Source organism: Aotus nancymaae, unplaced genomic scaffold (assembly GCF_030222135.1).
Source record: "Aotus nancymaae isolate 86718 unplaced genomic scaffold, 86718_ANA_hifiasm-v0.15.2.pri h1tg000099l, whole genome shotgun sequence".
In the NCBI taxonomy this organism is placed as follows: Eukaryota; Metazoa; Chordata; class Mammalia; order Primates; family Aotidae; genus Aotus; species Aotus nancymaae.
This window is the reverse complement of record NW_026988514.1, coordinates 8313505-8325564: the sequence shown is the minus strand read 5'-3', so window position 1 is coordinate 8325564 and position 12060 is coordinate 8313505. Positions and strand designations below refer to the sequence as shown.

General features: G+C 41.2%; 1 protein-coding gene across 4 annotated transcripts in view; it reads left to right on the top strand.

The window, feature by feature from the left end:
- Positions 1-12060, top strand: part of WDFY4 (WDFY family member 4) — a 297793-nt gene that overhangs the window by 180792 nt on the left and 104941 nt on the right. For all 4 annotated transcript variants that reach the window (XM_021672243.2, XM_021672242.2, XM_021672241.2 and 1 more), the window contains 3 exons: positions 2868-2945; positions 8949-9155; positions 10625-10676. In XM_021672243.2, the coding sequence (XP_021527918.2) occupies positions 2868-2945; positions 8949-9155; positions 10625-10676 (337 nt within the window). The remainder of the gene's footprint in view (positions 1-2867; positions 2946-8948; positions 9156-10624; positions 10677-12060) is intronic.

Here is a 12060-nt window from a genome sequence, read left to right as displayed (position 1 = left end):
GAGATTTGAGTGGAAACACAAAGCCTAACCATAACACTTTTCATTGTTGCTTATTCTTTTGGTGTCAAATCTAAATCTGACAAATGCCAAATCTGAGATCATGTAGATTTACTTTTAAGTTTTCTTCTAAGAGTTTTCTAGTTTTAGCTCTTATATTCAGGTTTTTGTTTCATTTTAGTTGATTTTTGTATGTTATAAGGTAAAGGTTTAATTTTATTTATTTTGCATATGGCTATTTAGTTTTCCCTCACCATTTGTTAAAAAGACTATTCCATCCCCATTGAATAGTTTTGGCACCTTTGTAAAAAAAAAAAATTGAATATAGGCAAATTGTTTTATTTTTAGACTCTCAATTTTATTTCTTTGATCTATATTTCTATTCTTATGCCAGTGCTGCACTGCCTTGTTTACCATTGCTTTGAAGTAAGTTTTGAAATCAGAAGCTGTAAGTATTTCTACATTCTTTTTTTTTTTTAGTATTGGTTTGGTTTTGGGGGTCCCTTGTAATTTCATATGATCTTGAGGATTGGCTTTTCAATTTTTGCAAAAAGAGGGGTCATTGGAATTTGATAGGGATTGTTAATTCTGTAGATGATGTTAGATAGTATTGACATTTTAACAATATGAGGTATTGTTACCATCAACATGGGATGTCTTCCTATTAATTGAAGTCTTTAAAAATTTATTTGAGTGATGTTTTGTTGTTATCAATGTACAAGTTTTTCACCTTGGTTAAATGTATTCCTAGGCATTTCATTCTTTTGATGATGCTATAAGTGGAATTGCTTTCTTAATTTATTTTTTGGATTGTTCATTAGTGGTGGATAGGAACACTAATTAGTGTTAATAATTAGTGGTGGATTTATGCATTTTGATCTTGTACATTGAAACTTCGTTTAATTCATTTATTGGTTCTAGTAGTTCTTTTATGAATTATTTGGGATTTTCTATATAGAGAGTCCTACTATCTGTGAAAAAAGACGTTTTTCTTCTCTTTCAATTTGGATGCCTTTTATTTATTTATTTATTTTTGCCTAGTTGTTCTGTCTAGAACCTTCAGTACATTGCTGTCTAGAAGTGTTGAGAGTGGACATCCTGTCTTGTTACTGATGTTAAGGAACATTCAGTCCTTCACCACCAAATATAATGTTGTGTAATGTTGCCTGTGGACTTTTTGTAGTTAACTTTTATGAGATTCAGAAAATTCTTTTTTTCCCCCGGTTGGTTGAGTTTTAGTTTTGTCATAAAAGAGTTTTAGATTTATGTCAATTTTTTTCAGTGTCTGTTGAAATGATTATGTGGTTTCTGTTATTTGTTCTACTTTGTGGCGTAATACATTAATTATTTTTAGTTGTTAAGCCAACTCTGCATTACTAGGCTAGATCTCACTTGGTCATGGTGTATAATTCTTTTGTATGTTGCTGGACTCAGTTTGCTGATATTTTGTTGAGGATTTCTATATTCATATTTATATGAGAGATTGGTCTGTAGTTCTCTTGTGAAACCCTTGTCTGTTTTCTGTATCAGTGTAATAATTGGTCCCATAAAACATGTTGGTAAGTGTCCCTTCCTCTTCTAATTCTTGGAAGAGTTTTTGAAAAACTACTGTTAATGCTTCACTAAGTGGTGGTTAAGATTCAGCAGTGAAGCTATCTGGGTCTGGTCTGGGCTTTTCCTTGGGGGTAGGTTTTGTTGATGTTGTTGTTTTACTAATTCAATTTATTTTCTTGTTATTGGGCGATTCCAATTGTCAATTTCTTTTTGAGTCAGTTTTGGCAATTTGTATCTTTCTAGGGCTTTGTTCATATAATCTAAGCTATTTAATTTATTGGCATAAAATTGTTTATAGCATTTTTTATAATCCTTTGAAAAAATTCAGTAAGGTCAGTAGTAATGTCTCCTCTTTCATTTCTGATCCTAGTATATTAATTTAAGCCTTTTCTCTTTTTTTTTGGTTAACCTAGATAAAGACCACCAATTCTGTCAATCTTTCCAAAGTACCAGATTTTGGTTTCATTAATTTTATTTGTTTTTCTATTCAGTAATTCATTACTTTCTGCATTAATAGTTATATTCCCCCTTCCTCTGTTTGCTTTAGATTTAGTTTTCTCTTTTTTTCCCCAGTGTCTTAAGTTTCAGATATTGATTTAAGGTTATTTCTTTTTTTCTTAATACTGGCATTTACAACTATGAGTTTCCCTCTGTGCTCTGCTTTAGTTATAGCCTGTGTTTTGGTATGTTGTGTCTTTATTTTTATTCATCTCAGAAAGTTCTCTTTTGATTTCTTCTTTGACCCATTAGTTACTTAGGAATGCATTTTTTAAATCTACACTTATTTTTGAGTTTGCCAAATTTCTTTGTGCTAATTGATTTCAAAATGTGTTCCAATGTGATTAAAAGACATACTTTGTATTATGTCTGTTCTTTTAAGTTTACCAAAGTTTGTTTTGTGGCCTCAGCTTCTCAGCCTCTTGAGCTATTTGAAAATTTGCATATATCTCAAGGTCCAAGAAATATAAAAAAGCAAAAATGTTGGGCACACCTCAGTGAGTTCCTCTTCAGAGAAGGCATGTGGATCATCTGAGGTCAGGAGTTCAAGACCAGCTTGGCCAACATGGCGAAGCCTGTCTCTACTAAAAATACAAAAATTAGCCAGGCATGGTGGTGGGTGCCTGTAATCCCAGCTACTTGGGAGACTAAGGCAGAAGACTCACTTGAACCCAGGAGGTGAAGGCTGCAGTGAGTTGAGATCGTACCACTGCACTCCATCCTGGGTGACAGACAGAGACCTGGTCTCAAAAAATATAGTAAAATAAAATAAAATCACAACTATCGTTAAGCTGTGACTTGTTTTCTCCTTTCTCCAGGATTTTGTGTCATGTATAGAGAACTACAGAAGAAGAGGACAAGAGCTATATGCATCTTTATACAAAGACCATGTGCAGGTAAGAAACAAAACACAGGCTTTCTCTATACAGTAAGCTGGAATCCACCTTGAACCTGAAAAATAATCACAAGGGCTTTCGGTTTAAGTTCTGGATTGCCCAACCACATTGGGGTTTTTCATTTTATCCTAAATGCGATGGGTTGCCACTGATAAGGGCAGGCTTAAATATTTAAAATACCTGTCATCCCAGCACTTTGGGAGGCCGAGGCGGGTGGATCATGAGGTCGAGAGATCGAGACCATCCTGGTCAACATGGTGAAACCCCGTCTCTACTAAAAAATACAAAAAATTAGCTGGGCATGGTGGCGCGTGCCTGTAATCCCAGCTAATCAGGAGGCTGAGGCAGGAGAATTGCCTGAACCCAGGAGGCGGAGGTTGCGGTGAGCCGAGATCGCGCCATTGCACTCCAGCCTGGGTAACAAGAGCGAAACCGTCTCAAAAAAATAAAATAAAATAAAATAAAATACCTATCTAGGCCTTACTGCTGTACAATATAGGCAAAAAACACTGGCTCTCATGCCAGTCAGAGGCTTATTTGAATTCTAAGTCTGCCCCTTCCTATGACTGGGGTCTGAGCCTCTGTGTGCTTATCTGTAAGCTGGAATAATTCTTCCTACCTGTGAAGATTTAAGAGCAAGTGTGAAGCACACAGACTTGTGGCTGATAGGAAATGGATACTCCATGTGTGTTTATAGAATAGCTAAGAAGTTTATTTTTATTTGGTGTTACTGCTTTTAACAAAAAGTTAGCATATTGCTAAAATAGAACACATCATACAGTCTTAAAACCCTGTTGAATATATTATTTACCCAACAATTTCTTTGTCCAAAAGTCATTGTGAGGTATAAAAAGATGTAGAGATTATGATACTCCTGTATCTTGAAGATATTTGAAACTTGTAGATGAAACTCAGAGTAAAGAAATGCCCACAAAACATGATGATGAGCTCAATAATAGGATGTGTTCCACCACTGGGAAAGGAGTGATTGGGTGTAAGGAGCCATTAGTGTGCCCTGTGTGGGCCACAGATCAGGAAGGCTGAAACATGGTGCCCAGTGCCAGGAAACAAAAGGCACTAATCATCTGAAGCTGAGTTGCCCTAATTTCCCCCATAGAAGCCCACAACATGCCCTGGAAAGACCCATTCATGGATGTGCAGCCTGCACCCCAGAAACACACAGCCTAGCAAGATAGCCTCCCAGGCTCTCATGAGTGATGGGAGCAACAGCTTATCAGACAGGATTCTTGTGAGAAAGGAGGTTTGGTGTGTACAGGATGTGCTCATTACTGTGATGGTCAGAGGGATCAGCAGGCATGTCTAGTTTCTCTGAGTGCACAAGCTGGTCTTTCACAGACCCTCTGGTTGGACAAGGGTTTTCTCTGTGGGCACCTAGCCCACTCCAACATTGCTGACTGTGCTGCAGAGCTGGGTAGGGTGCCTTGCTGGCTTATTTGGGTGTCATCTGTGCCTATTGGACAAACCATTGCACATCAAGAACCCACCACATGGATTGACAGATTTCACTCAAGACTAGCAATATGGTTGATAAATTCAATTGCCATTGAGAAGTAAATAAGATGAATCTTACAGGATTGCATCCTTTATTGGTGGACATCCTCATCACCACTCCACCATTTTGAGACCGAGGATGCGGTTTATCTAAACTTCCGAATCTGTATGTGATCTAGAGTGCCTGGGAGATATAGTTACAGCCAGGAGAGGTGCCCTAGGGTACTTGTGAAATTCTTTTGAAATTTATGAGATTATAGGAAGAATGAGACTCCTTCAGCAGAGGCTTCAAGCCCAGAAGGAAGGGATCCAGCCACCAGGAAGGTTAGCCTGTCTCATCTTCAGCAGCAAGGACTGACTGGAGTTCAGACGGGACTTGAGAAAGTTGTGCAGTTTTCATGTTGATTGAGGTATTTTTGAGAAAATCAGTATTTGGAAGCTAATCCACAAGGATACTTTCCAAGTATTTAAATATTAAAGACAGGTGGTTTTGATATTTGGAAAAGTGCAGATATAATAACCATCTGCCAGAGATAATGGGATGTGGACCATTGCCCTGCTTTTCTAAGGGGCAGTATGCTTTCCCAACAAAGGCCCATTCCACTTCCAGAAAAGTCAGGTCCAAAATCTGGACAGAGATCAGGCTTGAGAAATCTGCCATGTTCTTTGAGGACAGCTTCTCCCAGGTGCACCCAATGAGGCCCTCCTAAGAAGAGGAGATTCAAGGGTCCCTCCCCACAGGGCAGCCAGTAACACACCAGGCAAGACTTCTCTAACCGGGCACTTTACCCACAACTGAGAGGTGACTGGAGATGACAGCAGCCCCCGGCACCACAAGGCGTCATTGCCTTGTGCCCTGGAAGTTACCCAGAGCATCATTATATCCCATTAATATCTCAACAGCAAATCCTGCAATTCAAATAGTTCATCAGCCAAATTTCTTTTTGGTGAAGAAGTTCTGGCAAAAAATGGCCTCTACAGTCTGGCCCTGTTCAGATTCCCCTTTGCCTTGTCCGCATTATCTTCATTCTCTTCTCTGTGGCCCAGCCTCTCTTGCTCTGTCTGTTCCATACTTAGGCCATCCAGTTCTTATACTGAATCTTCATTATAATTTGAAGAAATGACTTATCCTGCCTACACAGTCTTTACTGGTTGGAGTTCTTTGTGAGATGCCTGACGACCTAGAAATGGCCACTGTCTTCTGCCCCTCTCTCTTCTAGGGCCTCTAGTTTCCACTTCTGGTTTGGTCTCTATCTACTCATTGAGTATTTGTCACAGCTCGCTCAGATGCAAATATTGGAAACTCAACTCAGACTGCCATAGGCAACAAAGGAAATGTTTTGTTTTACTGAAGAATGCAGGGAAATGCAGGCTTCAAGCAGCGCTGGATCAAGTTCCATGCTCTGCTTCCTCTGCGTGGGATCCTGAGGGTGCCATTCCCACCCCTAGGGGTGGTGCCAGCAGCCCATCCTGTAACCATTCAGACAACTTGGATTATAGAGACTCAGGTGAAGTGTTCATCTCCGAAGCCCAGTCAACCCCACTGAACCAGCAGGGACTGAAAGTAGGGAAGGGCTGGGCTTCCAAAGGTTAATCTAAGTGTTGCTACCCAAGGGTTGCTGTGATTAAAAAATTATAGCCAGTCAAGTGTGGTGGCTCATGCCTGTAATCCCAGTACTTTGAGAGGCTGGGCAGGAGGTTGTTTGAGGCCAGGAGTTCGAGACCAGCCTGGGCAACATAGCAAGACCCCATCTCTTAAAAAAAATAATAGTTAAAAAGACATTAGCCAGGTATGGTGACACCTTTAGTCTCAGGTACTCGGGAGGCTGGGGTAGGGAGATTGCTTGAGCCCAGGTGTTGAAGGTTACAGGTTACAGTGAACTATGATCATGCCACTGCCTTCTAGCCTTCTAGCCTGTCGGACAGCAAAAGACCTTGTCTCTGAAAAAAAAAAAGAAATTGTAGTTGTCCCCCAGCACAACAGAATCTCTGCCTGTGAGTCTGTGAGCCTTAAGTATGGCATTTAGCCCACTTACAGTTTGAATAGAAAGAGGGCCTTACACTGTACAGGAACATGGGCATTTCAGAGCATCTTTGCAGGTATGGAAACTCAGGACTTTTGCTATTTAGTCATCTAATATTCTCCATCCTGGGCCACATGTAACTTGCTATCATGGACTAAATAATCACTTATCTTCAGGGATCACACCATTGTCTGGCTACAGGTACTCAAGGCAACCTGTGTGCTCTGTGATGAAGACTCAGACAGCTGTGCATCTTCAGGTTGCATAGGCGGAGACTTGGGGTGGAGATATGTTCTTGAAAAATTAATCTGAAGCCAAGGCTGGACAACCCAATAGCTTGGGATTATTCATCCTCCATGAAGCTCCATATGTTACTACAAATGCAAATGTACAAATGTTACTACAGTCTCCAGGGAACTGAAATATTTCCACCAAACAAGTGTTCATTCCGTGTGACCAAGTCTCTGTAAAAAGCTTTGGATTGTCATTTGGATAGTCATTATTTTTCTGGAGGCCTTTGTTTTTGAGACAGAGAGGGTCTTACTTTGCTGCCCAGGCTGGAGTACAGTGATATAAATCACAGCCCACTGAAGCCCTGGACTCCTGAGCTCAAGAGATCCTCCTGCCTCAGCCTCCCAAATAGCTGAGAGTACAGTCATGCACCGATGTGGATGTTCCCAGTTATTTCTTTAATTTTTGTAGAGACTGGATCTTGCTATGTTGCCCAGGCTAGTCTCAAACTCCTGGCCTCAAGCAGTTCTCCCACCTCAGCATCCGAAAGCTCTGGGATCAGAGGCATGAGCTATGATGTACATCTTGGAGTTTCTTATTAGCCAATTGGAGTACTATATAAAATGCTAGCACTGTTTGGGATATGAATTTGAGAACTGTAGAGAAACAAAATGATCTTGTTTTGAAATAGGATTAGCTTCATTCACAGTGATAACACTGACTACTTAAGCTGAATAAGGTACCATAGTAAGCTCTAGAAAATATTGTCCCATTTAATCCTTCCAGAAGCCCATTATTTTATTATTATGGTACTATTATTAACCACATTTGACTGATGAGGAATTTGAAGATCCTCCAGATTGAACTGCTGGTGATTCACAGAAACATGATGGATGACCAGGTCCATCAAATGCCAGAAACCACCTGCTGAGCACTGTCCCCTGCCCCCAAGCCATGCTTTCATGGGAATGCCTCCGACAAGTTCAGAGAGCAATTTACTCATCTAAAATGGCCAAGATTTGTAAGACCTACATCTAAAAGTCTTCCAGTTTTTTAGAAATGCTAGCAGAAACCATGAACTCATCAAATAACAGCCCCTCGCAAAGGAATCTAGCTCTCATGCTCAAGGAAGTCTTTGGAATCCTATAGACCAGGTTTAAATCTCTGCTTGGCCACCTGTTGGTTTTGGAGAAGGCACTTCTCTTCTGCAGACTTAGCATCTTCATGGGGATAATGGAAAACATTAATGATACCACTGGGTAGAGGAAATGAGATAAAGCAGGTGCAGGACTCAGCCTAACATACGATAATGAGCGTCTTTTCTGTTCGTGTTGTTATGCTTCTTGTCATTAGCACGTCACCTTTCCATTTTCTGAAATGATTAAATTTGGGACAAATCCCATCAAATGTTTGAATAGTTGCAAAAGTTTATCCTGAAAAGTTGACTCTACTGTCCAAACTGAACTGAACAGCTTATTTGACAGGTGATGCATGAAACTTCAATGTGGTCTGTAAAAGCAGTTTGTGGTATCTATGTATTTTTAGAAAGGTTTGAGTCATACTCTAGCAGCAGGTGTGACAGAGACCACAGATGCAAACTGTGAGGATCTCATAGCTATTAAGTGGGATTATTTACATTACTATGAAGGGTTTTAGTGCCTATGAACATTCTAGAATCTCTGAACATTCTGGAATCATATGATCTTAGGATTGAAAGGCCCTTAGACATCATTCAGGCCAAGTCTCTCATTTAGTTAGAGATTCTGAGATCCAGAGATAGGAGTGACTTGCTCAAATCAACCAATTGTCTTGATGGCTGCTAATTCCCACAGTGCAGACCACTGGAAAAAGTATATTCAGCCTCATTTTTGAAGAGTGGGACTGTGGTGACATTCATGTCCATTTTGTAAAATAGCTGTACAGTCCATGCTGATGAGTATCTACAGGACCTTTCTGCCCAGCATCAGTAGCCTCATGGCTCTGAAGGCCAAAGAGCAGACAGCATTCTCTGCCCCTAACTTGGATTAAGAGATCTTAAAGTTGAGCAGCTTTAGGATCTGAGGTCCTGACTGCAGTGGGTACACTACACATCCTGAGAGTGTAGAGAGACGGTATCTTTATCAAACAATCATGGGAGACTTGACCTATTCACCCAGGAGGTTTGGGGCCAGGCCCATAAGGCCCATAAGGCCCACAGGGCAAATGTGTCCAGGATGACTTTGTTTCTGCTCCCCAGAGGCGGAAATGTGGCAACATCAAGGCAGCCAACGCCTGGATCAAGATCCGGGAGCAGCTTTTTGGGGAGCTGGGCTTGTGGAGCCAGGGGGAAGAAACCACGCTCCGTTCTCTGTGGGAACTCGACTGGAGAGAAGGACCAGCTCGAATGAGGAAACGCATCAAACGCTTATCTCCACTGGAGGCCCTGAGTCCAGGAAGGCGCAAGGTAGGAGTCAGGTGCAGTGGGATGGTGCTGGTTCCAGGTAGGGCCTGATAGGAAAGCAGCTCCTGAGCTTCCCCATCGCATGTTGTTTTTCCAGGCTAAGATAACACATGCAGTTAAATATAGGAGAGTCCCAAAATTTATTCTCAATGTCATTTAAGAGGAGAAAAGCATCACTAACCCTCCTAGGTACATAGCAGGAACACTATAACTACAGCCTGAATGAATGGATAAATAGTGAATGTTGAGTGGGTGAGTGGTTCTTACCTATGTCACGGACACAGGCCTGCACTGCAGTCCACACAAGTCCTGTGGAATCATCTGGATGCCAGTGTTTGGAAAGGGCCAGAGGATGGCTCTTGTCTACACACACGATTTACTTGTTATTGAGCAGTTGCAACCCGTACTGCTATGAGCATTACTGCAAATCCCATAACAACTTTTACGATGAAAATCTCAGTAACTTGATTGTTTCTGCAGTTTTGAGCCAGTCATCTACTCGTTCCAAACAACATTGACTTTCCAAGCAACAGAATCCGGGTAATCCCCGTGAGTTTGCTCTAATGAAGCTTGAACTGTGTCTCCAAACTCCTATTTTGCCTTTTAAAAGACAGTAAGACAGTTGGAGTCATTTTGTAGGAGATATAGAAAATACATTAATAGTTTTTCATGTCTTCATTGAATGATCATAATTTAAAATATCCTCAAAGGCAGTCTTCCAAACACTGGAATGCTGGAGTTTTCCTTCTGCATTCATCACGAGTAACAATGTTGAGTTTATTCTGGGGTCTCTAACCTCAGCATCTTTTACTCATGCTAAAAATCCTTTATAAAAATTATATTTTTATAATTTGTGATTTGGTATCTTATTGTATCACAGAGCATGGGATGACATTGTGATACCTGTTTGCCTCTCTTCTCTCCACCCTAATGAAAAAATTATATTTCATTTATTCAGTAGACACGTATATTTTCTACGTATTGTCAATAAACATTTGGTGGTAGGTAGTATTTTCCCTCAGTACATTTCTTAGGAATTGGAAGTAGGATAAATAAGTAGCCTGCTCACTGTGCTGGTGACAAAGCCAAGGGCTGGCCACAAAACCTGGTCTCTGGTCTCTGGCGCTGTCCAGCCCTGGAGTCTCTCCTGGTCACATCTCCACGGCGGCCCACACAGAGCCATCCAGGATGCTATCTAATCCTATTTTGGCATCTTCTTTGGTAATTACTGTAAATCTTACTTAATGGAAGATTGTGGGTTTTTTCCCCTTTGACTCAGGAACATTAATACTTGCGTTTTATTGTAGTCTTTTAGGATTTAGTGTTTCTTTCCCTTTGCATCTGAGTCTTGCATAATTTGAAGGGGTCACATGCATGTGTGTGTTTGTCAGTCTGTGGAATTGGCGGGGGGGCAGTGAAGCATATATGTAGCATCCGGGATTTAATTTTTCTTTTCTCTGTCCTTATTTCAGGAAAGCCAAGACAAAAGTGATTATATATCTCAAACAAATGCTGTAAACCAAGGTATTCAGTTTATCCATTTTTTTCCTTTAATAATTAAGCTAATTATTGCTTGTATTTAATATTTTATTAAAGATATTAAATTAATATTTTAGAAGAGTAAAATGCTATTGTAGGCAGCCTTGATACTCTTTTTATTGTTACTGTGCTTCCAGAAAGAATTAAAGTCTATTTCAGCCCCAGACACTTGTTAGAAAATGCTAGAAGCATTTTCTACTAAGGTTGCAACAATAACAACTTTTGGGGAGAAACAGTCTTGTCAATTTGCTATATCAGGGAGACCTTAAAAGTGCTCCCAAACAAGTTTTCTTGTGCTATCACCTAGGCTGGAGTGCAGTGGCACAATCACAACTCACTGCAGCCTCAACCTCCTGGGCTCACACAATCCTCCTGCCCCAGCCTCCCGAGTAGCTAGGACTACAGGTACACACTACAATGCCCAGATGATGTTCGTATTTTTTGTAGAGATGGGGTTTTGCCACATTGCCAAAACTGGTCTCCAACTCCTAAACTCAAGCGATCGGCCAGCCTTGGCCTTCCAGAGTGCTTAGATTACAGGTGCGAGCAACCACACCTGGCCAATGACTGCTTCTTAGTGCTGATCAAACTTGTCTCATTTCCTGACTAAAGGATTTGTACTGAGCTTGCTACCTTGCATGTCTGCAGTAACGCAAGCCCAGAGTGAGGATCTTGGGCTCTGATTCCCCAGGTGATTTGGTATCTTATTGTAGCACAGAGCATGGGATGACATTGTGATACCTGTTTGCCTCTCTTCTCTCCACCCCAAGCCCTACAACTCTCACATGAAATGATTGCCTGCCTGCTCCACCTCTCAGAGATGGGGGTTGCAGAGAGTGCAGAAGTGGAAAGCATGAACTAATTTTTTTGTGGACAATGGCCATGGGCTGCTGTGTCCTCTCACTCCATGGTGTCTCCAGTATGCACCCTGATTAAGGAGCTCAGCCAAGGGAGAAGAAAGGCCCTATGGCTCACCACCCTGCCTCTCCTATGCATCTCTACCTACAGAAGCGTTCTCCCTGCATGGGGGGAAGATGTGAGGGTTTGTGTGAGCAGCAGACACTTTTCATTTATCCAGATGTGAGACTCCCAGGTGGGGAGGAGGTCAAAGAGGAGAGCTTCTTGACACAAAAAAAATGGCCCATAGCCTGCCAGCTGTGTAGTCAAGTGAAATGTGCCTGCTCCAGGCAGATGACGCTCAGGACAGGTGGAGGAGAAGCAGGATCTGGAGATCTGCATACTTGCATGCTTAGCTTGGACCCAGGTGTACCCGCTCAGAATCGTCTCATTAGGAAGCAAATGACTGCAGAATAGTACAGTTGTGATAGTGCAAAATAGAAACCACATCTCATCTGTCAAAAATAGGAGA